This window comes from Suillus subaureus, assembly GCF_016647635.1.
Source record: "Suillus subaureus strain MN1 chromosome Unknown BJ212scaffold_14, whole genome shotgun sequence".
Classification (NCBI taxonomy): Eukaryota; Fungi; Basidiomycota; class Agaricomycetes; order Boletales; family Suillaceae; genus Suillus; species Suillus subaureus.
The window spans coordinates 390,728-418,589 of NW_024538570.1; the positions used below are offsets into that span (position 1 = coordinate 390,728).

At 46.0% G+C, this 27,862-nt stretch overlaps 11 protein-coding genes across 11 annotated transcripts; 7 read left to right on the top strand and 4 right to left on the bottom strand.

Annotated features, from left to right (window-relative positions):
- Nucleotides 1-67: 67 nt before the first annotated feature.
- Nucleotides 68-454, top strand: BJ212DRAFT_1480394 (uncharacterized protein; the record flags this gene model as incomplete). The annotated part of the gene is made up of 2 exons (XM_041340078.1): nucleotides 68-387; nucleotides 436-454. The coding sequence occupies 2 exons, from the start codon at nucleotides 68-70 to the stop codon at nucleotides 452-454; spliced, it is 339 nt and encodes a 112-aa protein (XP_041193585.1).
- Nucleotides 455-1,839: 1,385 nt separating this feature from the next.
- On the top strand, nucleotides 1,840-4,388 carry BJ212DRAFT_1446741 (uncharacterized protein; the record flags this gene model as incomplete). The annotated part of the gene is made up of 10 exons (XM_041338296.1): nucleotides 1,840-2,236; nucleotides 2,270-2,449; nucleotides 2,516-2,614; nucleotides 2,834-3,010; nucleotides 3,058-3,249; nucleotides 3,301-3,483; nucleotides 3,533-3,588; nucleotides 3,738-3,909; nucleotides 3,946-4,225; nucleotides 4,262-4,388. The coding sequence occupies 10 exons, from the start codon at nucleotides 1,840-1,842 to the stop codon at nucleotides 4,386-4,388; spliced, it is 1,863 nt and encodes a 620-aa protein (XP_041193586.1).
- Nucleotides 4,389-6,021: 1,633 nt separating this feature from the next.
- On the top strand, nucleotides 6,022-6,664 carry BJ212DRAFT_1480396 (uncharacterized protein; the record flags this gene model as incomplete). Its single annotated transcript, XM_041340079.1, has 4 exons — nucleotides 6,022-6,064; nucleotides 6,107-6,365; nucleotides 6,418-6,565; nucleotides 6,611-6,664. The coding sequence occupies 4 exons, from the start codon at nucleotides 6,022-6,024 to the stop codon at nucleotides 6,662-6,664; spliced, it is 504 nt and encodes a 167-aa protein (XP_041193587.1).
- Nucleotides 6,665-6,863: 199 nt separating this feature from the next.
- Nucleotides 6,864-8,789, bottom strand: BJ212DRAFT_1299331 (uncharacterized protein; the record flags this gene model as incomplete). Its single annotated transcript, XM_041332845.1, has 4 exons — nucleotides 6,864-7,144; nucleotides 7,217-7,253; nucleotides 7,616-7,999; nucleotides 8,046-8,789. The coding sequence occupies 4 exons, from the start codon at nucleotides 8,787-8,789 to the stop codon at nucleotides 6,864-6,866; spliced, it is 1,446 nt and encodes a 481-aa protein (XP_041193588.1).
- A 4,042-nt stretch (nucleotides 8,790-12,831) lies between these two features.
- Nucleotides 12,832-14,861, bottom strand: BJ212DRAFT_1480400 (WD-repeat protein; the record flags this gene model as incomplete). The annotated part of the gene is made up of 9 exons (XM_041340080.1): nucleotides 12,832-12,844; nucleotides 12,896-13,017; nucleotides 13,076-13,197; nucleotides 13,262-13,522; nucleotides 13,583-13,709; nucleotides 13,763-13,970; nucleotides 14,023-14,323; nucleotides 14,381-14,603; nucleotides 14,655-14,861. The coding sequence occupies 9 exons, from the start codon at nucleotides 14,859-14,861 to the stop codon at nucleotides 12,832-12,834; spliced, it is 1,584 nt and encodes a 527-aa protein (XP_041193589.1).
- BJ212DRAFT_156699 (uncharacterized protein) lies at nucleotides 14,647-16,170 on the top strand. The gene is made up of 3 exons (XM_041341981.1): nucleotides 14,647-14,941; nucleotides 15,000-15,168; nucleotides 15,229-16,170. Exons 2-3 carry the CDS (start codon nucleotides 15,089-15,091, stop codon nucleotides 15,914-15,916), a joined length of 768 nt encoding a protein of 255 aa, XP_041193590.1. The 5' UTR covers nucleotides 14,647-14,941; nucleotides 15,000-15,088; the 3' UTR covers nucleotides 15,917-16,170.
- Nucleotides 16,171-16,501: 331 nt separating this feature from the next.
- Nucleotides 16,502-17,455, bottom strand: BJ212DRAFT_1480402 (glycoside hydrolase family 12 protein; the record flags this gene model as incomplete). The annotated part of the gene is made up of 5 exons (XM_041340081.1): nucleotides 16,502-16,529; nucleotides 16,586-16,680; nucleotides 16,751-16,853; nucleotides 16,906-17,117; nucleotides 17,171-17,455. 5 exons carry the CDS (start codon nucleotides 17,453-17,455, stop codon nucleotides 16,502-16,504), a joined length of 723 nt encoding a protein of 240 aa, XP_041193591.1.
- A 2,933-nt stretch (nucleotides 17,456-20,388) lies between these two features.
- On the top strand, nucleotides 20,389-20,960 carry BJ212DRAFT_1480403 (uncharacterized protein; the record flags this gene model as incomplete). Its single annotated transcript, XM_041340082.1, has 3 exons — nucleotides 20,389-20,563; nucleotides 20,616-20,738; nucleotides 20,791-20,960. 3 exons carry the CDS (start codon nucleotides 20,389-20,391, stop codon nucleotides 20,958-20,960), a joined length of 468 nt encoding a protein of 155 aa, XP_041193592.1.
- Nucleotides 20,961-21,173: 213 nt separating this feature from the next.
- Nucleotides 21,174-22,520, top strand: BJ212DRAFT_1461002 (uncharacterized protein). Its single transcript, XM_041338914.1, has 3 exons — nucleotides 21,174-21,322; nucleotides 21,385-21,668; nucleotides 21,726-22,520. Exons 2-3 carry the CDS (start codon nucleotides 21,589-21,591, stop codon nucleotides 22,411-22,413), a joined length of 768 nt encoding a protein of 255 aa, XP_041193593.1. The 5' UTR covers nucleotides 21,174-21,322; nucleotides 21,385-21,588; the 3' UTR covers nucleotides 22,414-22,520.
- Nucleotides 22,521-22,663: 143 nt separating this feature from the next.
- On the bottom strand, nucleotides 22,664-24,070 carry BJ212DRAFT_1461004 (glycoside hydrolase family 12 protein; the record flags this gene model as incomplete). Its single annotated transcript, XM_041338915.1, has 6 exons — nucleotides 22,664-23,016; nucleotides 23,077-23,147; nucleotides 23,202-23,296; nucleotides 23,359-23,461; nucleotides 23,521-23,732; nucleotides 23,792-24,070. The coding sequence occupies 5 exons, from the start codon at nucleotides 24,068-24,070 to the stop codon at nucleotides 23,120-23,122; spliced, it is 717 nt and encodes a 238-aa protein (XP_041193594.1). The 3' UTR covers nucleotides 22,664-23,016; nucleotides 23,077-23,119.
- A 1,678-nt stretch (nucleotides 24,071-25,748) lies between these two features.
- Nucleotides 25,749-27,858, top strand: BJ212DRAFT_1576814 (uncharacterized protein; the record flags this gene model as incomplete). The annotated part of the gene is made up of 8 exons (XM_041342172.1): nucleotides 25,749-26,301; nucleotides 26,350-26,443; nucleotides 26,516-26,762; nucleotides 27,193-27,215; nucleotides 27,284-27,385; nucleotides 27,434-27,501; nucleotides 27,551-27,748; nucleotides 27,823-27,858. Exons 1-8 carry the CDS (start codon nucleotides 25,975-25,977, stop codon nucleotides 27,856-27,858), a joined length of 1,095 nt encoding a protein of 364 aa, XP_041193595.1. The 5' UTR covers nucleotides 25,749-25,974.
- Between the last annotated feature and the right edge of the window lie 4 nt (nucleotides 27,859-27,862).

Here is a 27,862-nt window from a genome sequence, read left to right on the forward strand (position 1 = left end):
TGCAGTCCACGATAAACTGCCTCATCTACCAGCATTCCATGATGAACCACCTTGTCTACCAGCAGAAATGCAATCAGCTACCCCATTGCTGCAACCACCTATGCTACTGCCATCACTTCCACACGGAACAGCTGGTGGCGCTACCACTGGAACTGCAACTGACACATCTGCTGATCTCGATCCTTTAACTGCCAAGCAGCCAAAAGGACCCCGCCACACATCATGCCAACACATCCCATCAAAACATGAACAGGCACTCAACATCATCAGGTCATCAAACGCACGTATCCATGCTGCGGTGGGAGGTACAGAGGGTAAAGAAAATGATGAATCCACTTTCTTGCCTATGAAGTGCAAGGTCAAGCCCACCAATCAACAAGCCAGCAAGTAAGTTCAAAACTCACCAGTTGTCAAGTTAAGGCTCACAGCTCATAGAAAACAGAAGCACGGTTAGCACCAATTTTGTCAGGTTTATCTGCTTGTATATTTCTGTAGTGGTGAGGTTTTATTTTCAGACATGGTGACTCACTTTGTATCTCATCCAATACTCACCCTCACTTGTCACTACAGTTATATACCACCCTAGTCTGTCTTTACATCATTCAAATGCCTATATCTGCTGAAGACTCACTTGTGATTGTTTAGATTGTAAATCAAAATATGGGTGATTGTCTATGTGGGTGAGATTTAGGCCCACAAAACAATGCTGACCGTTATGCCAATACCGGAATTGTTTTGTGAGCTTTTGACTTGGGGGAGGGGCTCGGATGCATCATTCTGCGACAGCTGAGACACGTCAATTGTGAGGTAGATGGGGGTAAGGGAGACAAGGACACTACACTACCCAAATCCACTAAGACATTTAAATAGGGACGTGGTGGGAGCATAAGAACTATATCAAGTGTGCGTGTCAGAAGGTGAGAAGGCATGACACAGCACACGGCACAATCCCCGGGTTCACTCGATTACTATTAAGCAGTTGTCAGAATTCATAGCATATACAACAACAGCACCAAAGGAAGTGTCATAGAAAGTTCTGTCATGATATAAGCACATGGAAATGAGAAGTGTGAATGAGGGGAAATGTTGCGAGAGTAGTAAGTGGAAACGGAAAGTGTCTATGGGGAAAATTGGTGTTGACATGATAATGCATGTTGTTGGGTTTGAAATTTGAAAGTGGAGGTGAAAGGTAGTATATTCTGCTTGGTGTGGATCAGGGTGTTGATCTAGTACATCATCTGGCCTGTTCTGTACAGCAGAAAGGTGGGCATGCACGGTGTCAGTTAAGTAAATGGTGAATAAGATAAGTTACTCACTACAGTTGTTGCGTGCATTGTTCAAGCTGGTACTGATTCAAGTCGCAGTAAGTAAGTACCAATGTCAGTGATGACTTGTGTCATGTCCCCAGCTTTTGGAAGGTATTAATGAAGGCAACAAGGAGAAGCCAGTGAGCAACAACATACTGTACATCCTGTTCCACGTGGATAGCTGAGGGGACCTAACTTTTTCAAGTGCAGGCATGTACAAAGGCATGAAGACATGGTGGGGAAGGCATCATTGAGTAGCCTGGAAGCTGGCTATATAGTATTTGGCAGTGGAGCAGGTGCCACCTGTTCAAGACTGCCGGCAGTGCACAGCAAAATGCATTACATAGTCTATCATTGGCAATGCAATATAAATGTCTTGTAACTATCATATAATAATGCATTATAATGACATGGTAGCCCGGATGTTGAGTTCAGGTACTGGATGGAAGTAGATGATCAATATGACAGCCACAACAATGACAACAACAACAATTGGGAAGGTGGCAATTATGATTATGAAAGGGAAGGTGACATGCACATCAGCTCAGATGATGAAGACAACACTTATCAGGTATACCTGCCCCAAGAAGGTGCTGTTGAGGAGGAAAATGGTGATGAAAATAATGAACATTCTGATGAGGAGCGAGATCTTGATGAGGGTGCGGACATTGTCAATGACCCTACATTTAATGCAGGCAATGGTTTTGATGACAACAAGGATTGCCTACAACAAGATGACAAAGAAGACCTATTGTTTGATGAAGCACCTGCTTTTAGCGAGCACTCCACTATCAGGAATGCATATGTGCATGCATACATTGCATCTGCATTCAAAGGTGCCTCACATGATGTTTCATGCATCATTCTTGATGGGGTTGTGCATGCATTGTGGTATGCTCGTGATCACACACGGGATATTGAGTATGAAGGTCTGGATGACATGGCGAGAACTTTGCCTACAGCTGAGAGGTGTCTGGGGGTCAATCTCGACTCTATTATTACTTACCTCTTCATATGTCCAACATGCTGGCAGGTCCATGATCCACTCATGCTGTATGACAAAGATCTTTGGGAACAGTGCTGTGAAGAAGATTGTGAAGGTATTCTCTACACAACAAAGGTTCTGCCATATGTCACACCTCGTCGGGCAATACAACATTGGCTCCTCCACCCAGGAAAATATCAAGAGTTACAGCAATGGAGATGAGATGGAGATGAGCCACACCAAGTACCAGCTACCGATGTGGGGGGTGACAATGCTTTTGCAGATCCTTCTAATCCAATGCATGATATGCATGATGCCTGGGGTTGGTGTGCAATCTGAGCTGGTTTGCAATGTGTATATTATGACAATGGACAACTTTGTGTTGTAGACAATGGTGTTCATAACCTCCAACAACACTTTGTCTCACTGCCTTGCAGACTCATATGGCAAATCAATCTTGACTGGTACATAATCCACCCACTGCCAGACATCAAAGGCTCTCATCAGTATCTGTATGTCAGGTTCCAGGCTGTCAAATGAGGCAATCACTCCATGGGGACACTCTACATGACCTGCTGCAATAATCCTCATGGCGTTCGCTACCTTACTGAAGAGACATTTCTAATCATGGTCCTCCCTGGACCAAATGAACCAAACCTAGAGCAGCTCAACAAGATTATGGTGAAGTTTGTGTCTGATATGATTGAACTTTATGGTGGTGCATATTTATATGTTTCAATATAAATCTACTGACTACTGGGACAGGACAAGAGTTTCAAATATATGGACATGAGGATAAGCGCCCTGTTCATTCAGTTCTCAACAGCGAGGTCTCCAATCTTCCAGCAAGTTGCAAAATTGAAGGACTTGCCTCTTTCTCATCAAAGTTATTTATGTGTCCACAATGCAACACACCTTCATATTATCTTGCAGATCCATGTGGTTTCAATCCAACAGGTAAGTCAGGATTAATAGGGCATTATTGGGTCATCTCTAATGTGTCCGCAGACTTCAGACTACGTGATGCTTGGCACAACGTCAAATATGCCTTTCGTTCACATTATCTTGATGACGATGATCAAAAGGAGATCTTTGAGCATTGTGGAGTGCACTGGTTAGTGTTTAACCTCATCCCAGGTTGGTTGACAGCCATCAACTCAGTTGTGGAGTTCATGCACTGTGTGTATCTCTGTGAGTAATCTCTGCCGTTGTATGAATAAGTATTGATGAACCATTGCAGGTATGGTTAGGCATGTGACAAAGGTCATAATCCTTCAGTCCGGGATGCTCAATCCCGTTCCTTGAGAAGACTGGTACCCTCTGGAACGACTGGATGAATTCTTCTCTCAGATCATATGGCCAGTATCAGTTGGTCGCTTACCCCCATCCGTACATCTGCTGTCACACCTATCATGATTCATCTGATCAATACTTTACATTTACAGGTCACTTCTTCCTTGTCAAAGGCAGACCAATGGCAACTCCATATTAGTGTGTTGTTTGTCGGGCTTTTCATTGCATGGGAAATTGACAGCATTATCCCCAATGTCAACGCACCAAAATTGAGAGCCAACACCAAACATGCAGCCACACATGTGAAGAATGAGAAGGTCATGTGTCAGCATCATCTTGAAATACTGCTCTCTGAAACAGCAGCACAACCCACTGATGAGCAGCTTGATGAGAATGATGCCCTCACAATGGATTGTTCAATCAGACATCATTATACAACCATTCTCGAGTTCTCAGCTGCTATCTGGATCTTGTCATCATGTTCAATCAGCCCAGATGAGGTCAAATGGGGCTGTGCGGCACTATCTAGAGCATGCCAGAATTGGGCGCATATGGGGTGTCACCTGACCCCTTATTTTCATCTCGCCCAACATCTTCAGTGTCAGTTTCTCCAGTTCGGGCCTTGCTATGCTACATGGGTGTTTCCATATGAATGAAACAATGGCTTTCTCGGTAGGACTAACCATAATAATCACAAGGGCAGTGAACTTGAATGTATAATGATGTGCAAATGGTGGAAATGGGTTCTAGTCCATGATCTAGTATATCCTCAGGCTCTTTGTCTCTTTGTGCTAGGAGTCTGACTAATTTCTGTTACAGTTGAACACTTTTCAAAGACTTCCGGAGCCTGACAAAAATGACCACGACTCAATCGAACTTCTTGAATCATTGTCTTAATAACCAAGGGTCTTATATAAATGTGTGTAAAATGTAATGACATCACAATTACACTAGGATAAGACTTCTTGCCAGTCCTCGATTAACACGGTCTACGACTTTTCTTCTTTCATGGTAGATAACGTGTGAATTCTTGGGAGGCTCGCTAAACCAATCTATGTGATTAACTTAGCCAGAGCTTTTGTGTTATATCCCAACTTATAAACTTGTCTAGGATAAACTGTCTAGACACTGGAATGTGGTTCCTTGTTAAGATAATCCTCTGTAGAGACTACAGTCTCAAATATGAATACATTGACCAAAGACTGGTTGGTCAAATAGGCACAAAGTGGTGAGAAACTGGTCTCACAAATGAACAGATTGACCAAAGCTTGTGTTGGTCAATATCAGATAACTAGGTGAGAAGCAGGTCTCACAAATGAACAGATTGACCAAAGCTCATGTTGGTCAATATCAGAAACTAGGTGAGAAGCTGGTCTCAAATAAACTAAGTTTCTATCATAAGAAACTTATGTAATCTCAAGGGAATGTCTTTTCCCTGCACTTGGTACTTCAAAGGGGCTTTCTTTGTAAGCAACAATCTTCACAGTGAGTAGCTCAAACTGAGATTCAAATGATTGCAAGTGGGAGATCCTATTTTTTTGGGGGGAGAATGGGCCCTCCTTATATACATATTGTGTGGGAATATTATGTAAGTAAAAAAGCGGAGCAATGACATCAGAAGTGGAGCAGAACATTCCAGAATATTCCATAGGTGGAGTAATGACATCAGAGGTGAGTCATTGTGGAGCAGAACATTCTAACAAGTGGAGCAGAACATTCCAGAACAAATGACATCATAACTTTCAACAGAATACTTGCAGGAGTATCTGTGGAGCCATATGACATCATTATGACATCATACCCTGTAGGTACAATTTTGTGAAGTATCTGATGGGTCAGAGCATCCCAATAGAAAAATAAATCAAGGAAATACTAGAGAAAACAACTCAGAAATAATAATACAATAATAAGACACAAAACACAGGCTTGTTAGATAGGTTTTTGTTAGGCTTTGAACTTTTCTCTATGGTTTTCTCTAGCCAAAGTGAATAAGCCAAAGGCAAGGCAATACCTTAACCTTCTTGCTTCACAATATCAACTAGGTCATTATGTGATTCCCATCTCACAAATGACTTTTCTTCAAGATATAATAAATTCATGAATCACAGAGGGGAAACTGAACTATATGACCAAGGTTTGAAACCAAGGTATGGGTTGACTAGCCTGATGCCTAAGCTCACAGACTTTGTCTTTTAGGGGGGCTACCTAGTAGTCATGTCCATGCATGATTCCCAAATCATGCAGGACATCATGTTTGAAAGGTGGAACTTGCCCACATCGCAGAACATTGCAAGAGTATTTAGCATCTTTTGGAGAGGAAGGGAATGCATGTAAGTCATGTATTTTTTTGTACATCGTGCAGTTCAACTGACAAAGGCAGGACATGTAACATATCCCCAACATTCCAAGGATGTCAAGCTTCAGACACTCGACCCCATGCTATATGGTCTTGTCCTGCAGTTCCTGCAGGACGAGTGGGGTGAGTTGGGCTTTGTAATTCATGCTGATGTTGTTCTCGCAGATCATGGTACCTGCTTTATGGGCCATGTGAAATCTTACTCGCATGTGTTTGTTGAAGCCCTCCACTACAGAGTGGCAACACAAACTAGGGGGAAATCTGCTCACTATGCCTACTTCAATGGTCGAGTTGCTGTCGAAATTCAATGGATCTTCAAAATTGACATAGAGTATGAAGATCAGGGTGAAATTTCCAAGACGGTTGCTGTTGTTCATCCCTTTGTTACAGATGATAACATGCCAGCATTCCCATGGGATTTACAGTCTGTCTTGTACCTCTCAACACTAATTTTGTGTCTTACTGCATGTTGCTAGGGCAATTGATCTTGGCATGCAGGTCTGGTACAGAGATGCCCTTGGTGACATGGAGGTCGTTGAGATTGAACTTGTGTTGGGACAACTCATACTCATCCCCATCACCGTTTCTGGTGTTGAATATTGGGTGACAGTAGCCCACAATCATGTATGTCTGGTGTGATTTTGATTTCTGCTACTCACAACATCTCAGGATGGGACAGAAGTGGACATGGACGTCAATCTTGAGCTTGACGACGTTGAATAGTACAGCAGCAGGAATAGAAATACATGGTCTGATGTTCAATTCTGCAGGCTAATATTACAGGATTTTGAGTCCATACCATTCTCCCATGCAAAGCAGACTCGAACACTGGCACTTAATCTTTGTGCATTTCTGTATTGACATGGTTCGAATCAGAATTGGATCTTTGAAGGAGATAAAACTTTACCCTCAAACCCAGTATCTATAGTATCATTGTGGTGAGTTCATGGTCTGCCGCTGTGACAACGAGGCGAGAGCTGACTGTTTGTTCCTTCAGGTGGGTGACCTGTTCTTCCACATCTTCTTCATCTCCCCCTTCATACAATGTATCTTCATCTCTGCAAATCTCAGGGTCACAAGACTGCACTGGAATGTCATCATCAATTTGGGAGGGTACGTCCATTTTTGGATTCTCAGCAAGCCAGTTAGCATCAACAAATTGCTGTGGGATCTTGTGTTTCTTGTTTGCTAGCTTTGGAAGATCTTTGTTGTGTTTTTTGCCCACAGTGATTGGAACGACTAAGTTTCTCCCCCCTCAATCTGCTCTTCTCTTACTAACAGCATCATTTAGCAGGACAACCTTCTCATTAACCTTGGGACATGCATCAGATCAGTTATGACCATGCATGGTTTGTTTCACCTGTTCATCTCGATAAAGTGGAGGTCAAGAAGTCCACACTGTGTCCATGTTCTTTGACTTGAAGAAATTCTTTGTTGCTGGTCCTTGACCTACCTCACTGTCTGATGCAAATTTGACCATAGGTTTACTGCTGTTAGTCCCACCACCATCGGATTCATCAGTCGATTAATAGCCAACTTGGAAGAACCAGTCCCACTCAGGTCCATGCATTTCTGTCTCTTTTCAGATGTCAATTGCTGATCTCTCGATGTTTTTCTAGTGCACAATGTTGTTAAAAAGGCATGTAGAGTATGGTATCATGTGAATATACTCACACAATTCTTCTGAGCAGTCTGCCATTGCTTACAGTTCCTCACCTCCTGTGCATCTTGCCCCTTGCTCCCTTTCTTGATGGATTCCCTGGTGTTCTCAAAGACCTCCTTCAGTTGCTTGATGATGTTGGTATCAGTTTTTTGCTTGAGATGCTCGACAGGAAGCTGAGTAAAGACTTTGCAGGCTTTTTGTTGGACATAGCGGACTATATCCTCACACCATTCTGCATTCTCTGACCATGATCCAGCAAAGTTTGGTTGTAGAAGGTTGGTGTCATGTGTTGGGCACTTGAACCAGAATGAACCACCATCAAGGACACCCAACAACATTGCTTGTTTGGAATCAGAAATACCCATTGCATGTAAGAATGTGTGCCAGATCACATTCTGGGAAACAGTAAGTGCATATATTGATGAAATGTTGCATGCTCACATTAAACACATTGTCATGCATCACTTTGGTTGCTTTGTTGACAGACTTGACTGTTGGCAGCACAGTTCCTGAAGACCTAAGTTCGTTGATCAACACAAGTAGTTCCTCCAGGGATGTGCTCTGTGCATCGATGGTTGTTTGAAGCTTGTGTATCACAGTGTGGTGATCTTCAACAGTCACTCGTAGTGTATGGTTCTCCTGGGTGAGTTCTTCAATTTGTGACTTGAATTCAACTGAGTCTCTACTCTGCAGTGCCAAGCAATCAAATTTATCAGCAAGCTGCGCAACAATCATATCGAGGTTTGCTAGTTTGTCCACAAATGCAGTGCTAGGAACTCGTGAGGTGGATAGCGATGTTACAGCTGAGCGTTGCAAAGGGGCAGTGCCAGTTGAGAAGCCTGGGCAACAGTCAGAAGGCAGGTCAGGTGTTTGGAACTGATTGAAGGGCACTGACAAGTCCCTCCCAGCAGGTGGAACTGGTTTTGGAGGTACAGCTCCTAGGTGACGTGCAGTAGGTTGAAACACAGTGCTTGCTACTGGAGTTACTGAACAGGCTCGATTCACAGCCACTACATTGGGGGTGGGCCCTCGCATTGTTGAAACAGGTTGAGAATGGGCTGAAACAGGTACATGTGAAGCCGACACACTCCCATTCATGGCCATCATGGAGTCCATAGTATCCCAGAGCCTTGGATCAATGGCTGCATCACTGTCATCTGCCGCTGCTTGCTCGATCTCGCCCATTCCTTCACTTGAACCCTGACACACCCACTGCTGGATCCTTCAGGTTAACTCTTCAGATTCAGCAACACTCATTCCTCGGTCAAATGGTTCTGCTGCAGGTTTCTGATGATGCAAGGAGAATGGATTGAGAAAAGATGATGGTGTCCTCCCTCTGCCCTCTCCCACAGGTCATGCTCATTTCGAGGCAGATATGTTTGCTGTTGTTTCCAGTGCTCTCTTCTTTGCTGATGGACCTGGTTTAGCAGTGCCTAAGGGCTTCAAGCCTAAGGGTGCACCAGAGGATGATTTGTTGGGTATGTTCTGGTGTGGCCCTGCCATCCTTGCGACTCCAAAAGGCCACTGGAGGTTGAACATTGATATTGATGCGGTAGAAGCTGGTGGAAGGTCAGAATTGATGTAATTGGCAGTACCTAGCTGGTGGATCTGTACTATTGCTTCGAATGCCAAATATAAATGGTATTGAATATTTCAGGAAAATCAGAGACTTTATTTGGAGGATATGTCTTGTAAGGGCCTGGACAGCTGCCGTTTGTTTCTCAGTTTGTTTCTCAGTTAGTTTCATTTACCACAATATATACAAACAGCAGTGACATAGGGTTTAGTCACACATACTAAGGACTCAATGCCGCCTCCACTGGCAGCAAGAGAGCAAATTCACCGGTTCTATGTCCTCCGAATGGCAGCAGCAATGGTTATCCAGCTCATAATAGGTGCTATAATTGTTTACATGACCCCATTTCTCAATAAAGAGCCTTACCATACCTCGATCCTCTCTGGGCATGCATGGGTGCAAGAGCTTGTCAACGGACATCCCAACCAGATCAAAAATGAGCTTGGGATGAGAAAGGTCGTATTTCATGCACTTGTACAGGAACTTCAGGCTTGTGGACTTTGTGATTCAAAGTATATTTCACTTGATGAACAGATTGCTATATTTCTCTACACCTGTGTGACTGGGTTATCAAGCCGTCATGTTGCAGAACGCTTCCAGCACTCTCACACAACAATACAAAAGTATGTTCACCTTGCAAAGATATTTGTACTACCAATAGCCTCACACAGGCCTTATCAGATATTTCAAGAAAGTCCTACTTGCCATATCTTTGGCTCCATTCTACAACAAATTTGTATCCCTTCCACATGACAATGCACCCATACCAAAGGAAATATTGGAAAATTCTAAATTCTTCCCATACTTTTCAGGTGCACTCGGGGCAATTGATGGTACCCACATTGCATGCTGCCCATCTGCAGCAGAACGGCAACTATCACAAAACCGCAAAGGTGGTGTCAGCCAAAATTGTCTCGCTTGCTGTTCCTTCGATCTCCAGTTCCAGTATGTCCTCAGTGGTTGGGACGGATCAACATCAGACTCGACACTCTACAATAATGCCCAGCTCACAGACCTATATATTCCAGAAGGGAGATATTATCTCGCAGATGCTGGGTTTGGGATATGCAACTCACTCCTTGTCCCGTACCGAGGTGTTCGGTACCATCTGGCTGAATGGGGGTGAGCTGCAGTTCGGTGAGTGATATACGACTCACTGTAGTGTCTTCTCAACGCTGTGACAGGCCAAAAACATCAAAAGAAATTTATAATCTCCAGCATGCTCAAGCTCGTAATGCTATTGAGAGAATATTCGGGGTGCTCAAGAGGCGGTTCATGATACTGGTACACCCACCAGAGTATAGTATGTCAATGCAAGCTCACATCCCCCCAGCCCTATGTGCGATCCATAATTTTATTCGCATTCACGATCCAACAGAAATAGAAGAATTTGCCGATGAAGACATTGTTGACTGCGATCCAGGCGAGTCTAGAGGCGACCTTGCAGAGGGACCAGCTGACCATGAAGAGAGGCAGCGGGCGACTGAAGACAGAGATCATATCGTGGTCGCCATGTGGGAGGACTACCATAGGATTTGTTGCGCTCATCAGAATACGTGAATAGAGACCTACAATACTAGTATTTGAATCTACAGAACCTGCTGGTTAATATGTTTGATTTTTCTATCAACAAAAGACTTCCTTGGACCGTCATCTGTCATGACCATATATGCATCAGCAGCGCTGATGTCCATCTGAAATGCTTCAATGAGCGCTGCCATACTATCATCATCAAGATGCTTTTCTAGCTCCTGTGCACGTCGCATGGCCACCTGTTTGCGCTGAGGTGACAGTATAATAGATGGGCTTGAAGTGTGTGATTGCGACGAGGCTCGGAAGATGTCGCTGAATGCTGAAAATTGGTCATTGATTGTGTAGAGTGCCCCTGCTGATCCGCTAAACTGATGGCGTTTCGATGGTGGACCAGAGCCTGTAGTACCAGATCCAGAGGCAGTGAGGGAGGGTGTTGAAGACCAGGTAGATACGAACTTGCGCTTGACCGTGGTTCTGACAGGAGTCACCTCCCAAGGAATAATATCGACTTCATTGTCGTCCTCAGCCACTACCTCTCTCTCAGCAACCGTTTTCCCTTTGTCACTGACCATTCCTGCTACTCGCTCCTGGTCCTTGACATACTCATCAACTAACCGCTCTACCTCATCTCATCTTCCACAACAGGTTGAGTATCATTTCCGTTGGCCTGGTCATTGTCAGGGGGTGCTTGTTCAGACTTGAACGTCTCATGTCCAGCATGGAAGGCGTTGGTACCGCGAGGGCATTGTGTGCACATGAGTTCGTCCATCTCGTGGAAGTGTTCCCAGCCCTTGTTGCGAAATGGTTTGGTATCAGGACGTGTCTGCAAACTCATAATCATATCAGTACCCCTCTCATATCATAACTGAAGCGCACCTTTGCAAATGCCATCCAACGAGCGGCGTCAGCAGGACCAATATTCGCACCGAGTTCATCATCCCATGAAAAGCCTGATTGAGATTTGATATCGATAATAGCGGCATATTTTTTTTTGCACTGTGCAAATTACAATCAGAATATAATCTAGCATGAGCAGAGAACGTACATTTAACCACTTGTTCTTGCATGATTGCCAGTCCCTGCCAGATCCCCCTACATGGTTTTCCTTCGAAACGCCATCTGGCGGCTCCTGCAAATGAGTTGATGCGCCAGTAAAAGTAGACTGTTTGAATCCTGTCCCATCTCCACCTTCAGCACGGTGAGCTATGAGGTATTTGAGAAGGCGGGATGTCTCTTCGACAGTCCAGCGAGCAACTGCTAAAGTCCCGGCATTGTTTGCTGAAGGTACAGTAGTCTTTTTCTTTGCCATAGCAGCAGTAAAGGGAGGTATGAGTGGGCATTTGAGACCGTCACACAAAGGTCACTGTTGGTCACTGTTATGTCACAAGTGCCACGCCACATACAGAAACAAACTGAGAAACAAACTGAGAAACAAACGGCAGCTGTCCAGGCCCTAAACTGGGACTAAACGTAAGATAATCGTGTTGTTATTATCATATGTTTATCTTATGGTTATCTGCTGATAATTTGGAATTTCCCCTACATATTCCTCTCCCTTTATTCCGCTTCAAAGTGCGGTGCTCCAGTGATTGACGATCAGGGCTAAGTTTATAAGTAGTGCTAATTCGTAGCGAGCACTGTCAATGGATTAACAAGACTGCCTTCTCCTGCTGCCACCGCGCCTGCACACAACCCAGGTATTAAGTGTATTCCATCGGATCATGGTCGTTTAGCGGTGTGTTTATGATGACTGATGGAGTCCCATTTCCTGTCCGTTTTACACACGAGACTCTGTTGCTAAGATTCAACATACAGATACTGTATTTGGGGCTGGACGACGTCCGGCGTGCTTATTATACACAGACAGTGTTAGCTGCGGCCGCCAGAGTTAAAAGCCATGGCTACGGGCCGGAAATTCTCCTTGTTGCGGTTCAGCTGCCTTTTGAGCTTACATCAGGCCTCCCCTACGTACTATTAACCAGTCCACGTGCAGCTACGTGGTTGTCGCAGAGCACCAAAGCATTTACGGGTAGCCCTGCCCATTGGTTGCCTATGTGTGTATGTGGGTTTGACGTACTGAGAAGTCAGAGTAACCCTCCTCAAATTACAGGTTTGTAGCTAATTCTTCCATCTACAAAGTAACGTCAACACCGAAATGCATCAAGACGGTGCATCAACTTACATTTTCACAGTCCGATCGCGGCCTCCGCTGACAACTTTGTCAGCAACGAAATCCACGCAGTAGACCTCGTCTGTATGACCAGGAAGGTCCGACTTAATTTTGTACGTTTTGAGGTCCCAAATCTGATGCAACAGCACATCCATCAAACGAATGCCTCGCTCTCGTGCACGTCAAACTTACTTTGACAGTTGCGTCCTTGCTGGCGCTTACTAGCATTCGCGAATCTGCACTCCACGCAAGTCTGTAAACGGGGCCAACATGACCGCGCAGTGTAGCTACAAACTTGCCCAGCTGCCCAGCACCTGCGAGGTGACGGAAAATTTTGAACCAAGTTGTCATCAGACATACAGCAACCATCTAACGTACCTGAGCAATCCCATAGTCGCACTGCACTATCCCACCCAGCACTAGCTGCCCACCGACCATCGGGGGAGAAAGCGACGTGAGATACTTGCCGTTGGTGACCGGTTAAACGGGTCAAGGGCTTAGTCTTACCCCCTCCCGGCTCCGCGTTCGACGATGCGAATAAAGACCAAAGGAAGAGTGTGTGATCGTCTGAACCTGAGATCAGTAGTTCTGGCGTTCGTGATACCAGTGCGGTGTATCTTTTGAGAGCAAGTGCTTGAGCTGATATTTGATATTAACTGAGAATCTAACGGAAGATAACTCGCGCAGTTGAGGATTTACCTTCCTCGTCCGATGATGGACGCTTCCCGGTGTGATCGAATGGTCCAGTACGAAGTACGAAATCCGTATTGAGAGCAAGAGTGGTGACCCAATGTGCATGGTTTTTCAGAATATGAAGTTGTTTTCCCTGGAAAAACAGCATTAAATTATTGCGCGGTGGAGATGAAAGGATATACCTACCCCTCGTGCGTCCCATACTCTGACTGTACGGTCACTACTAGCTGTGTAGAGTACTCCATGACCATTTAAACCACCGCCTCCCCACTTGATAACGTTTACGCTGGCAGTGTGACCCCCAAGTGCGTATTCTAGTTTTCGTGTGGCTGTCGACCATACTCGGACAGTTCCGTCCTTAGACGAGGATGCCAACCGTGGGGTAGATAGATTTCTGGTAGGCCAGAAGTAAATCACTTTGAGAGATACCATAGACAATAACGCACAAGTGGAGGGGCTCCCATGCCAAGGACGTCACCCATTTTGAATGACCTTTCATTGCATCGCCCATCGGTTTTCCAGTCTTAGGATCCCATAGCCTTACATGGCCATCGTGTCCACCACTTGCCAATTTGCGTTCTAGTGGATCCCACTCCACGCACAGTACCCACCCAGTATGGCCGGTCAACATGTGCGACGGTGTTTCAGTATAAAGATCCCATAGGCGCACATGCGTGTCACCCGAACCAGTTGCAAGTAAATTGCCGGTAGGGGAGAATGAAGCGCATAATATCGGTGAGGAATGTCCTGATTCCGCAATTACATTAACAATTATTGATGCGACGCAGTGAGCAATTAACAGACCTGAAAGTGTGGCAGAACATCTAGTAGCTGGGCGAACTTTGAATACAGACTGTGGAGCGCAGCTTACTACCAGGACGTCTTCTTCTGAGAATGCATGTGATGCATGTGCTAGAACGTCCACTTCTATTGATTTTGATATCACGATTCGCGTTGGGGCATTTGGTTTCGTTGCCTCCTCAGGTAGAACAACATGAAAACCAAATGGTACATGCTCATCATCGTCCTGGATCACCAAAATCATTAGTAGACCGAAGACAGAGCGCGAGTGCCTAACCTTTGTGCGCAATTGATTGACGAGTACTTCAAGCCCTTCGCGTGCAACGTTTGCTGGGAGGTTCACAGCAGGTGCTATCGGTGTGCCGTCATGTTCGTTCACAAATTGAACTACGACATTGGGCGATGCTTTCTGAGGCTCAGGCTCGGGCTCTGCGACACCGTGATATAATTTTGGTCTTTTCGGAGGAGGAAGAAGTGTTGCCATTATTATTATCAAACTACTGTCAGACAGAGACCTAGTATACGAAAATTTGAGCTAGATCAATCGCGGGAATATCTCTCTTGGTAAGGATGAGTTTAAGTTTCTAACCTAAAACTTACATAATACAATTTACCCCTGCAGGAGACGCGTGCAGGTTTCACACAAGTGGCGAGTCGTCTGTTCGTCGTCGTCGTAGGGTTTATATACTTGTTCCAAGAACCAACTACAGAATGGCAGTAACAAAAATCATTTTCCTGGACATTTTAACCGTTCTTCCAGTGCCTACTTCGCCAAACACATGGAAAGTTAGGTCAGTCATACCAGTAGTCAACCACTCTCACTACTGCTTCATCTTTAGCACTTCGCACAGACTCACGCTCAACTACAAGGAACTCACCTACGAAACAAAATGGGTTGAAACGATTGACATCGAATCCGTTTGCAAATCGCTCGGAATACCACCTACAAGCGTGTCCCCAGACGGGACACCAAAATACACTCTCCCAGCACTAATTGATAATACCTTCACCCCTCCTGCTTTCCTCTCAGATTCGACTCCCATAATCGAGTACCTAGAGCGCACATACCCAGACCCCGATTCTTCCCGTGCACTCTGTCCGCCTGCCAGCCGCGCCCTCCGTGCCCTCTTCGAGTATCACGTTGCTCAGTCCATCACAACACAGTTGCTACCCGTTATGGTCATGCACATGTACGACAAGAAGACCCCACGAGATCGCATCCACTTCCGTCAGCGTACCGAAGCGGCATTTGGGAAGAAACTTGAAGATATAGAGCTCAAGGGCAAAGAACGCGAGGAACACTGGAAGAAAATTGAACGCGCGCTTGACCTGCTTGCAACATTTATGCGAACAAGAAGTGGCGCAGGTGAATTATTCACGGGATCGAATCTATCTTTGTCAGACTGTACATTGGGAGGTCTTTTGCTAGCTTTACGCTACGACAGCCCGGATGAAGCTTGGATGAAGGTATCGTCTTGGAGCAATGGTAAATGGACGCGTTACATGGCTGCATTGTCGAAATGGACAACTGTAGAATAGCTACTTACATTATCCATAACGGATGTTTCTTAGCTCTCTTTCCGTTATGAGTCTGCTACACGGTTCAACACCTGTACATAGAGTTCAAATGGGAGCATGAAACTCGAGAGAGATGAATTGATAGACTTCGGGCCAGATATTCTGAGTCAAAACGAGGTAAACTATGGTCTTCCCTAGGCAGACCAAATAGAAAGAAGACAGTCGTCTTTATTATAGGCTAATTCTGATCCTGTACGAGACTTGCATGCTCTCTTATATACGAAAACGAACGGGTAGGAAATGAGTGGAATGTGTAAGTGAGAGGCAAGATACAAATGAAGCAGCAATGACTGTAAGTGCTGTGCTAATGCTCGTGCCCTGCACGAGCTGAAACGGAGTCACATAGCGAGGCGATGAAGGTAGGATTTGAAGAATTGAAGAATAAAGCCGGATGTCTCTGAGTCCCAGCGACACACCAAGCGGAAGAGGAGAAGCTCTTACACCAGTAACACGTATGCCACAATATTAATGTTTTCGATGGTAGTCGGATATAGAAAAGTTATGGGCCTCATACCATGTGCCGCACCGGGCGCACGCGAGGTGATTTTAGTTGATGGTCAAGCTGTAAGCGGACCTGCAGATAACATACATTCAGCCCACTCAGAGAGTGCCGATCTAAGTATCACTTACGTAGTGAATTTCGCCGTTCCAGACGTAGCTTCTGTGCCCGCCTGAGCAGTGGTGAGGTACTGTGACGAGCTCATGCCCTCGTTATCAATCAGGTACTACAAATGAAAAAAAAAAAAAACACCGTTTACACGTGTTCACGACCACACAGCGACTGGAAAGACTTACGGAAAGGAATGGGTAAATGTCGCCCTTGAATGATTTGACCGTACCACTAGTCAGGAGAAAGGAGTAAACCTGGTTGTATCCGTTGGATCCAGAGTACAAGTTCCTAAAACAATCATTAATACGGCGTAAATAATTGTGCAGATACAAATCAGCACCAGGTGTGACCTTCGATCGAGATGTTTTCCAAAATCGGGACAGCTTGACCCGTAGCGTTGTACTGCGCAGAGATTGGACCAGAGTTGACGTTTGCAAGCCAGATCATGATTTCGTTTACATTCGAGCCGCCAGCTGTGTCAGATGTGAACAAGTCATAGGCGACGTCAGCTACGACCGCTCCGGTGTTCGACTGAGACCAGTGCCAAGTAGACTATAGTGCCAGAAAAATTAGCCCCATGCAGTCTGCGGTTTCGAAGAACTCACAGGCATGTTGGAAATGGCACTCAGCTGTTGATTGATGCCAGTATTAAGCTGGATATTGGCAAAGCTCTTGACCTCCTTTCCGCCAGTCCAAGTCCAGTTCGTTTTCCAGGCAATAGTACTGCCCTCCATCGACGTAATCTGAGAGGTTTGGGAGCCAGAGGTAGCATCATGTTCGCCCCAAAGATTATTAAGCAGGGAGTACTGTCCTACATTGACAGAACCGTATTGCCCGCTAAACGGCGTTGTGTCGACGGTTCTTACATGTTGCTTGTGCATGCGGGGCATGCTAGAGACGAGAGGCACACATAACAGGAGCAGAGAAAGAGAGAACATGTCGATGAAGATTAAGCGAGAGTATGCAGGTCACAATTTGTACGCTGCTCGATACCCAAATGCCAGCAAATGAATGGCCATGGTTTCCCCGCCATTCGGCAATGCATATTGACATGATCGAACACGTATATGCAGCGCCCATTTTCAAAGGTCATATTTTGTTTTATACTCCGGTAGTTATGCTGGCAGAAGCGAGGAGCGAATGCTATCTGACGGAGCTTACCCTTGTAGATATTAGGGTGTCTGCCACCGCCCGTCCGCGGCTGAGATGTTCCCTGACGTTGAACGTGCCTGTCTACCGTTCCCTAGTGGTCATTTTATTTTGCCGACGCAACTGTCCATGAGTACCTATGAGTACTCGATCGAGCTGCATGATAAATTTTATTTTAGTCGTGTTTTAGTATGCAACGTGCTGCTGCTACGAACTTCCTGTTGAGATAAGCCGCGGGAGTACCTAAAAACACCAAAGTTTTAGGTCGACAAGTATGGCGCGAAGTCTATAAAATGGTTGTGACAGGTTTGTGATGCCCCGACGCTTGGTTTCGGGACTAGCGGACTTTCAACATATGATTACCACTCGGTAGTTTTATTCCTTGCTTGTCTTCTACCACCGCAGTATAATCTACTTGGTTCTTTTCTTCTGAAACTTTGCCAGAACTCTCGGATTTAGGGTGTTGCTGACACAAATAGTCACGAATTTCAATTCCACACGGTGAGCAGCTTACTCATGTTCTTGCCCTAACTAGTCCTAGTGGGAGGAGGGCTTTAGAGTGTTGGAGTCGGGGATCATCACCCAGAATCACCCGTTTTCACATCCAGCTCCTCCCAGGATCCATCACTGTATCGAGAGAGATGGACGACATACCAGGGCTGATCGATATCACGGACTCAATAGAGTCGTAGCTGGTCGCTGGCCAGCTCACGTGTTTTCTGTCAACGCAATGAGCTCGACTTGGTCTGCTCTGCAGAGCAAGGAACACGGGCGACTGGAAACAAAGATCTGAGACGAAAGCCACTGTCCAGCTACCAGTTGCACCATGTTCCGAATTTGAACGGATTATTGCTCTACTCGCCTTCAATGGTCCCACATTTGTTCTAGGGAGCTGGTGTGGTGTATCCGCGACTGTGTTCCTGCGTGTCGCGAGCAAGGCAAGAAGTGGTGAAGAACACTACGCTACGACGAAACCCGAAGGACACTGAGTGGCCGACTAAGCTACGGTACTACATGGGTGTTACTCCGCTCCTCGCCTAGGGATCCCCTACTCCAGAGCGAAGATGATTTGCTGCAGCAACCGGTCCCAACCTGACGCTTGCTGTTATTCCATCAGAGCCCTTTTTTGACAATAACAAGGTTGGATTTCCGATATGTCAGGTAGCCTGAGGCACGCTAATTTTTATGTTTATATTTTCAGCTTACATCAGTAGCATAAACGCCAAGTTAGACTCATAGAAGTCACAGAATCCAAATAGGATGATCAAGATAGCGCGGATAGCCTGAGCATACAAACTTGTTTGTGAGAACAATAATGGTCAGTCTCAATATACCGAAGACGCGCGCTGCGCAATTTTGATTCTGACAACACGTGTTGCGCGGCTTGCGACAGCTCTAAGACAGACGCGCGCCATGCAAACCACGGGGTGCGTAAGTAAATAAAAAAATACTGGTTCAATGTCACCGATAACAGATATGGCGTTTGGCCCTGAGCTGCGAAGTCTTAGGTCACCCACGAAATCGGTAAGCTGCATTCAGTCATGGACAGCCGGGTCTCAATGTATCGTTATGTTTTCATCGCCCTGTCGGCCTCTGATTCAAACAACAGTTGTCAGGAACTCTCTGTATTAGACCGATAGTATCACTGCTGCGTCCTGCTACCACAAATGCGGTACATCAATCTTTACACCGTAAACTTGTGTGATCGGGAGTACCTGGTGGATTACGGGCCTTGCCAAGTGCCGCCGTGCCGTACGGGTGTCTGTGATGCTCGGTGAATTTTCTCCTTGTTGCACGGTCTATGTCATTTTGCGGTACCTTCATATATATGAATGTCCAGAAGCACCAGCCTTCCTGCGCAGCAGAAGTCACTTCAAGCACTGCCAAGTGAACGGTGTGCAGTATACCGTAGTTGCCGGTGAGTTTTGAAGCTATAAGTTGACAGAAGACTTGGTGGCAGTGCATACCGGACAAGACATACGCACTCCCGACCGGGATTTTGCACAGCATGTGCTCGCAAGGCAGTACCCCGTATTTCATTGCGAAGGTCCAATGGTATGCTGTGAGTCGTAATTCTGCTGCGGACAATCACTCACATGGCCTAGAGAAAATATATTGCATGACCGCAATCACTGTCAAGTGGTTTCAGTTAGCGCCAGCGAGGTATTTTTGTTCCTCTCAAAATACTAATTTTTCTAATTCTCCTTTGAATATGGATCAATGCTAATACCCATCATCGGGGTGCTCTAAAGATGGGGTTCGTCTTTGATGTGACGCTTTGATCAGCGGTGCCCGGACTGACGCTTGCGCGCGTCTAATGGTATAGCTCTGCATAAATGCTGTGCTGTTTTTCAACTTTACTGGCATTCTTCGACTATTTTGGTTCTGATGGTTTGCTATACGCCAATCAGCTGATCAGCTGTGAGGTTATCAATTCAGTTAGTATTCATTGAATGAATTTCGTCTTCTAATAGGCCCCTGTGGGTTCCGCTGAGCCACATTACGCCCACCGCCCCGCCCACCGGCTGATCGGTGACCTCAAATCTGAGAGGAACAGATACTCCAGGTGACTAAAATAGGTTGATGGCGTCTCTGGACGGTCATGCCCCGCATAGTATAAGTATAGGACCAGCCACAGGGCTGAGAAACGCTGCATCCACTCACTCTGCCAAGCATGTCTTCCGTGAATAATGACGGGAGTGACACCCTGCACATCGGCAAGAGTCGCAAAAAGCTCTCACAACGACTCTACCGTTCAACCGAGGCAGAAGATTTTGAACAACTGCGACAGATCATTCAAGAAATAACTAAAGAGAGTCCCCCCACAAGACACGATGTTCTGATAAAAGGTTTGTGTGCTTAGGAACCTCGGGATTGAAGAATTCACTGACTTAAGTGCAGCTATTGAGATCATTAGGCGGCTTGATAGAGAGTACCGTGCTCTTCTTACAGAACATGTTGCGGCTTTGACTTCTCCTTGTCCCTCTGGCTCCTCCACGCAACACTCCGATTTCTATCCTGCAGGTGAGTTTGTCGCCTACCAAATATCAGAAGATGTTGCTGATGACTAGGCCAGTATCACAATTTCCAGCTGAGAGTTGGTTAGTGAACCATGGCGTACAAACGATGCCGATGCATCCACATATGCTGTCTCCTGAATCATCAAACAACATCGCATACAGCACGTATAATACACAAAGCATGGATCCTATGGATAATTACTACGGTTTACCTACCAATCATTGACTTCGCTATCTTTCCTTACAGTACCTAATAGACTTGATAGACAACAATGTAGACTGCGGCTCGTACCATCATATATGTAATACAGTGTTTCCAATATGGAATTATGAGTTCCATTTTCAAGTACCAACTCTAGTTTTGGCACTAGTCATTATAGGAACACCGGCCCGGGAAGCATCCGCACGGGTGCAAAGTTCTGTGCTTCTCAGACTTGAGCTTGAACGCTTGGTTTCAACTTTCGAGACTATTGACTCTGTTCATTTTCCTGACAGCCTAGCATTCCTCCTTTCCTTCTTACCTGCGCAATACCCAGGCTCTCCTCCGCTGTTATACAATATTGCTGTGACTTGAGAGGAGGGAATTAGGAGAGTAAATCACATAAGACTACTACACTCCTGGTACACTAACTTGAGGTCCTGAATAACAGATCCATTTGAAGTGAACCAACTTCTTAACTGGTTATAACTGACAAGTTAAGTTATAATTGGGTTGGGTTAGTAACAACACCATCGCGAGTCTACCTAGAGTGATGCTATAGATCTCACGAGAGCATGGTCTGACTTCACCTGTTGCATCCATATAACTAGCCATCCACAACGAACGTCGATAACGCTCCTCGAAAAACTTACAGATGACAACGACAGACATCATATTCCTGGACATCCCAGCTGTCCTCCCAGTGCCTTTCTCACCAAACACATGGAAAGTCAGGTCAGCAGTGACAACAGTCAACACCTCTCACCACTACCTCATCTTCGCTTCCCACAGACTCGCACTGAACTACAAGAAGCTCACCTATGTCACAAGATGGGTCGAGACGACTGACATCGCATCTGTGTGCACATCGCTCGGAATACCGCCTACAAGCACATTACCAGATGGAACACCGAAATACACACTTCCCGCGTTGATAGATAACACCACATCCCCCCCTGCCCTTCTCTCAGACTCAACGCCCATAATTGAGTACTTAGAGCGCACATACCGAGACCCCGATTCCTCCCGCGCACTCTGTGTACCTGCCAGCCGCGCCCTCCACGCTCTCTTCGAATACCACGTCGCGCACTCCATAACAGCACAACTACTACCCGTCATGGTCATGCACATGCACGACAAGAAGACCCCACGAGATCGCGTCCACTTCCGTAAACGCACCGAAGCGGCATTTGGGAAGAAACTCGAGGATATAGAACTTAGGGGAAAGGAGCGCGAGGAACAATGGAAGAAGATCGAAGGCGCGTTTGACCTCCTTGCAAGGTTGATGAAGGCTGGGGGTACTACAGGAGAGTTATTCACGGGATCGAATCTATCTCTGGCGGATTGTATACTAGGAGGTCTTTTGTTAGCTTTCCGCTACATAAGCCCGGACGAAGCCTGGATTAAGGTTTCGGCTTGGAACGATGGGAAATGGATGCGTTGCATGGCCGTCTTGGAGGAATGGACGGCTGTAGTATAAATAGCTTAGCAAGCCTTTCTCATAAGGCCCCCTTTCCATTATAGGTTTGCAACAGACTGTACGAGCTCGAATAGGAAGAATGAAAGTCGTGAGAGATAGGAGTTGCCCACTTCCGAACGTTGAACATTGATCAGTAGTTATCAATGACATTGACGACGATGATTTATAGACTGACTCCGGGGTTCATTCTAGTCTCCCCTATCCAGATTCGGGCCTGATCTTTGAAATACGGGGTGAATTCCGTTACTGTATGCACTAGGCTACGTGGCTTATATGTCATCTATGACATACGGCTATCAAAGCGAACGAGGGGAATGAGTAAACGAATGGCCAAAGGGATTAGCAATAGGATGCTGTTCGACACTTCAAATTGATAGATACCGTCTTGTATACCGAAACCGGCTTTTAAAGCGAACGGGTAGGAAACGAGTGGGATGTCTGAGCGAATGGCAAGTCAAAAGAGTGGGATGTCCACAAGACCAAGTACTGTGCTAGTGCTCATGCACAGCACGAGGTGAGACAGTTGGGATGGGATTGATAAAATCAGGAGAATAAAAAGGTATCTCCGATGACGCACCGAGTGTAAGAGGACAAGCTCCTACACTAGCGATACATATTAGTATTTTCGATGGCGGTCGGAGTGTAGAGGAATAATATCCTTACATCATGTACATCGAAACCAGTACAACGAGCACATCAAATCATTTTAGTTGACAGCCAAGTTGTAGTTATACCTGCAGACGAAACACATTCAGTCCCTTCACAGGGCGCCGATATATGCCACTTACGTAACGAATTGTGCTGTTCCAGTTAAGGCCTCTGTGCCCGCCTGAACAGCGGTGAGGTACTGCGACGAGCCTATGCTCTTGTTGTTAATCAGGTACTAGAAACAGAAAAAAATCGGTCCACATGCGTTCATGAAGACACAACGACTGGGAGATATACCGAAAGGAATTGGTAAATATCACCGCTGAACGATTCGACGGTACCACTGGTCAGGAGAAACGAGTAAACTTGGTTGACTCCGTTATATCCAGAGTACAAGTCCCTGAAATCAAACAAAAAACATTGATGCGGCGCAAATGATCGTGCAAACGCAAAGCTAACCAGGTATAACCTTCCAATGAGAGGTTGGTCGCGATAGGGACAGCTTGGCCCTCGGCGTTGTACTCCTTAGAGATTGGTCCGGAGTTGACGTTTGCAAGCCAGATCATGATTTCGTTCACATTCGAGCCACCAGCGTTGTAAGATGTGAATAGGTCGTAGGCCACATCACCCGAGACTAGTCCGCTGGTCGACAGACCCCACTGCCAGGTAGTCTATGGTGTCAGAAAAATTAGCCTTCAAATTGTGCAGTCCGCGGTTTCGACAAACTTACAGGTATGCTGGAAATAGCACTCAGCTGTTGATTGACGCCGGTATTAAGCTGGATATTGGCGAAGCTCTTGACTTGGCCGGGTTCGCCAACCCAGGTGTATGTGGTTATCCAGGCAATACTACTACCGCTCAATGACGTGATCTGAGATGTTTGGGAGCCCCAGGTAGCATTTTGCTGATTCCATAGATCATTGAACAGCGAATACTGTCCTGCATTAACAGTGTCCCATTTGCCAGCGATCAATGTGGTGTCGACAGATCTAGCATGCACCTTGTGCATACGGGACGTACTGTGGCGGGACGTGCTGGAGACGAGAGGAACCAACAAGAGGAGGAAGGAGAGAAAAAACATATTGAAAGTAGTGTGCGTTAACTAGGAGTAGAGCATGCAAGTCACATAATTTATAGGCTGTTTGAGTATGCCAGCAAATTGGTGACTACCATTAATCCCCCACTCCCGCCGCAGTGTGGCGCATAACGACACGGACGACAACTTGAGGACATATCATTGTCGTTACAATGCCACACCGGTACGCTGGTCCATGATCATCTATGATCATTCATGGACTCGAGGTGGCCTGCGACGCAAGAGTTGTGCGAATCCTACATATTGCAATTATATTTGGATAAACGATGATTAGGAAGTACTCACACTTGATTTCAAGATACTGGTACGCCCAAAGTTCAGAGAGATTCTGGCGAATTTCGGGCTTGGCTACCGTTCCCGTGGTAAGCAAACAACTGTTGTCCGAACAGACGGATAATATTGCCTGGCGCGACCAATCGGCGCTACGTAGCGTCCTGCCCTACTCCATGACAGTTTATTTGCTACTTGGACGACGAGCTCTTATAAGAAAGGTAAACTGTCAGAGTTATTGGATGACTTTCCGTAGGTAAAAATAATGCAGGATAGAACAGAATTTCAGCTTTAGGAAGGTGTGCCACGATGCCAGGTATCATTTAATTATCCGTTTGAAATTCAACAAGGGTTCTGCCCACCCAATATTATCTTTAAATCTGTAGGGAGGGGGGACAGACTATTTTGACTCACTTTGCTGGACCACTCGCAATATCCGCTGACATAATCTCAGGCCGTGCGGGTATCTGCGTATGCTTCGACGTTCGACATTACCGCCCCTGCACTTCACGGATCCCTCACATCCTTGTTTCTATGGACCAGTACTTGTTTGGATGCTTTATGATGAGCTGAATCTCTAAGCCTGTCACTAGCGCCGGCCACGAGGACAGCAGTACCTGCTTTTATTTCAACGTCATGGCAGCGTACAACGGACAACTGGCGTCCAAATTGTAATACGAGAGTCCCTTGAAGAAATTTTCATTCTCCAATTCTACCTTCCATGCTTGTGCCACACAGGGCACATCCGTAGATTTGGAAGGAGCTGCGCTATCATAGTTGTCGTGGATGACTCGTCTGTCGATGTCTTCTTGTTGAGTCAGCTTGATTCCCACCAGTGCAGCAGAGTGCAATTTCTTCTTCGTCAATTCTTCCATCTCTATCTCGTTTTGCAGCGCTTGATACTGATATAATATTCATCCGTCAACCTACGGCTTGGTTTTTCATATAGAAGATGTCATTGGGTAATTTGGAAAATGTTTTTCAAAGTCCGGAACATGATGGTCCGCATTATTTTGCCTACAAGAAGTCATCCGTTGAGTAGGGTGATGTCTACCGATATCATGGTTGGGTCGCCTGGGTTGCGGTCCCGTGTGATGTGTAGAACTCTATAACGCTAGCATGAAACGCGGACTTTACGGTTGTAAATTATTAATTGAAGCCGCGGGAACAAACCAAGTTTAGGTTTCAGTAGGGCTGCTCAATTCTTGGGCTCAGTTCGCTGGCGGAGTTCACTCCCAGTAAGAATCGGTCAGATGCCCTCGGACGGAGATTGATGGATTTGTAGGTTCGGAGTAGTCAGTAGACCTAGATTGATGGAAATCTAACTTGTGTAAACAAACGTTGAACAACGTGTTTGATTTGAGCTGACAAGGCCAATATTCTCTTGCACGCTGCGCAGCTCAACGTACGTTCAACGAGTCTTGAGCAACATTGATTTTGTACTTTGTCGTGTCACTGAGGCTACTCGAAACCAATCTGAAGGCTCCCAAAGGTGTGTTCTTTCATTTACTATGTGGCTACTAAGCACATGTCATTGTAGTTAGCCTATGAACGCAGAACACTGGTGTTGCTGTCGGAAATATTGTCATGGACAGCGGAAGTGTCTGAAGTCCCTCAGGACATGGCAAAGACACCTGCAAGAGGCTGATGAGGATGAGAAGCCTCGAGTGCGAGCTGCACGGCTCTCTCGGTCATTTCAAAACTTTGTTGCTACTACTATGAACAATGCACCAGCTGCAGGACCATCTCTCATGCAACCTCCCATTGCCTCCGGTTCGGGACGTACACCCTCTTCCACTACATCTTCCAGTAGCAGTGATGACGACAGGCCTTCACGCAAGCGCAGATGTGGATCAGGAGAACTGTTTGTTAATGTAAGGCAATTGTACAATCTAAGTTACCTCGCTAATATTATGATGTAGGATGTCAATCTTCCGCATCCCCCAGGCAGTCCAGACAATGATCAATACATACCAGAGCCAGACTTTGATGCCTTGCCCCGAGATCTTGAAGGTCGTGATGATGACGAGCAGCATTGAGAGCCTGATGGACCGCCTGACGATCTTGACAATAATGAGATGCATGCAGCCGATCAAGATCAGCGTGACGAGACACCACCTGCAGCACATTGGCATAATCCATTGAAAGATCTTGACCTAGATCAGTTGGGTCGTGATGTGAAACGTTTTGAACTTCAGCGAGATATGCAATTTATTCTCGCGCTGCATAATGCTACTCTCGACGACGGTGCTGGACTTATCGGAGATGCATTGGAGCGTTTGCGAAACCCACCACAAGCACAAGCACGGCTAGATGATTCTGACATTGAACATTGGTAAGTACTGATCCTATTCCTATTATACACTTATTCGTGTGTTCTATCTAGGTTGCTGGCTGTGTTTGGACCGCGAACACAGTCGATGTTCTTGCAAAGTTCTCTGGTGGTACGCTGCATTAGCTAGGTGCTAGGTATCGTCAGCAGGGGTGGGTAGTAGGACGGAGGAGCTGGTGCGAATGAGCGGGCGGGTAGCCCATTTTTAGCTTTTTTTTGTTGCTTTTGTAGCTTTCAAATGCATTGTTTTCCGTCAATTTGCGTCGATATGATGTGAGAACCAATGGATGCGAGCCATCTATTCAAATCTACGGAAATCTAACTACTCGATGTTTTATAGACTGGCGTCAATCAGCGTTGCTACCAGTCGTCTGTGCATCGACGTAACGCGCCATTTGTCGACGCTCGTCGACTGACATCATACTTTTCACAGTTGGTCGATTTCCGTCGTTCTCCGTCGGCTGGCGTCTGACCGACTTTCACTGGGGTTCACTTGTCACCTAATGACATCGCTTAACGTTCAGCAGGCACCCGGCATCCATCAACATTCGCAAATAACACGCACTCCGTTCCGTTGATCATCGAAAGAGCGCTCCATGCAGGAGCAATCATCACGAGCGGCCTAGGTAAGTAATGTTTGGCTAGCAGAAACGTGAGCTGACATGCCTCCCCAGCTTATACCCGTAATAGCTGCTTTCTGATGGCTTGTGAATCTAATGAGTATGCACAGGCTCTCCTTGCAGTAAGTCTAGCTCGTTTGTGAGGATCAGACTGATTTACACTAATACTAGCTTGCATGTTCACAGCCGTCCGTCTCACCAACTCTGCATATGACCAGCGCCTCATTCATGCCACCACCACATGCCTATAGCAGGCAGCACATGTGGGGAGATCTGTCATATGCTACTCCACAACACCAGCCACTGGCACACTCTGTGACCGTCAACAGCGCTACAGGAGCCAGTGTTTGGGGTAGGGATGACCATAATGTAGGTCTGGCAAAAGAAGTCTTTGGACCGAGGAATCTGATTGTATGGGCCTTGGGAACCATCACCAGTGATAGATGCTGCAGACGATTGATATTCAAGAGCTGCCATGAACAA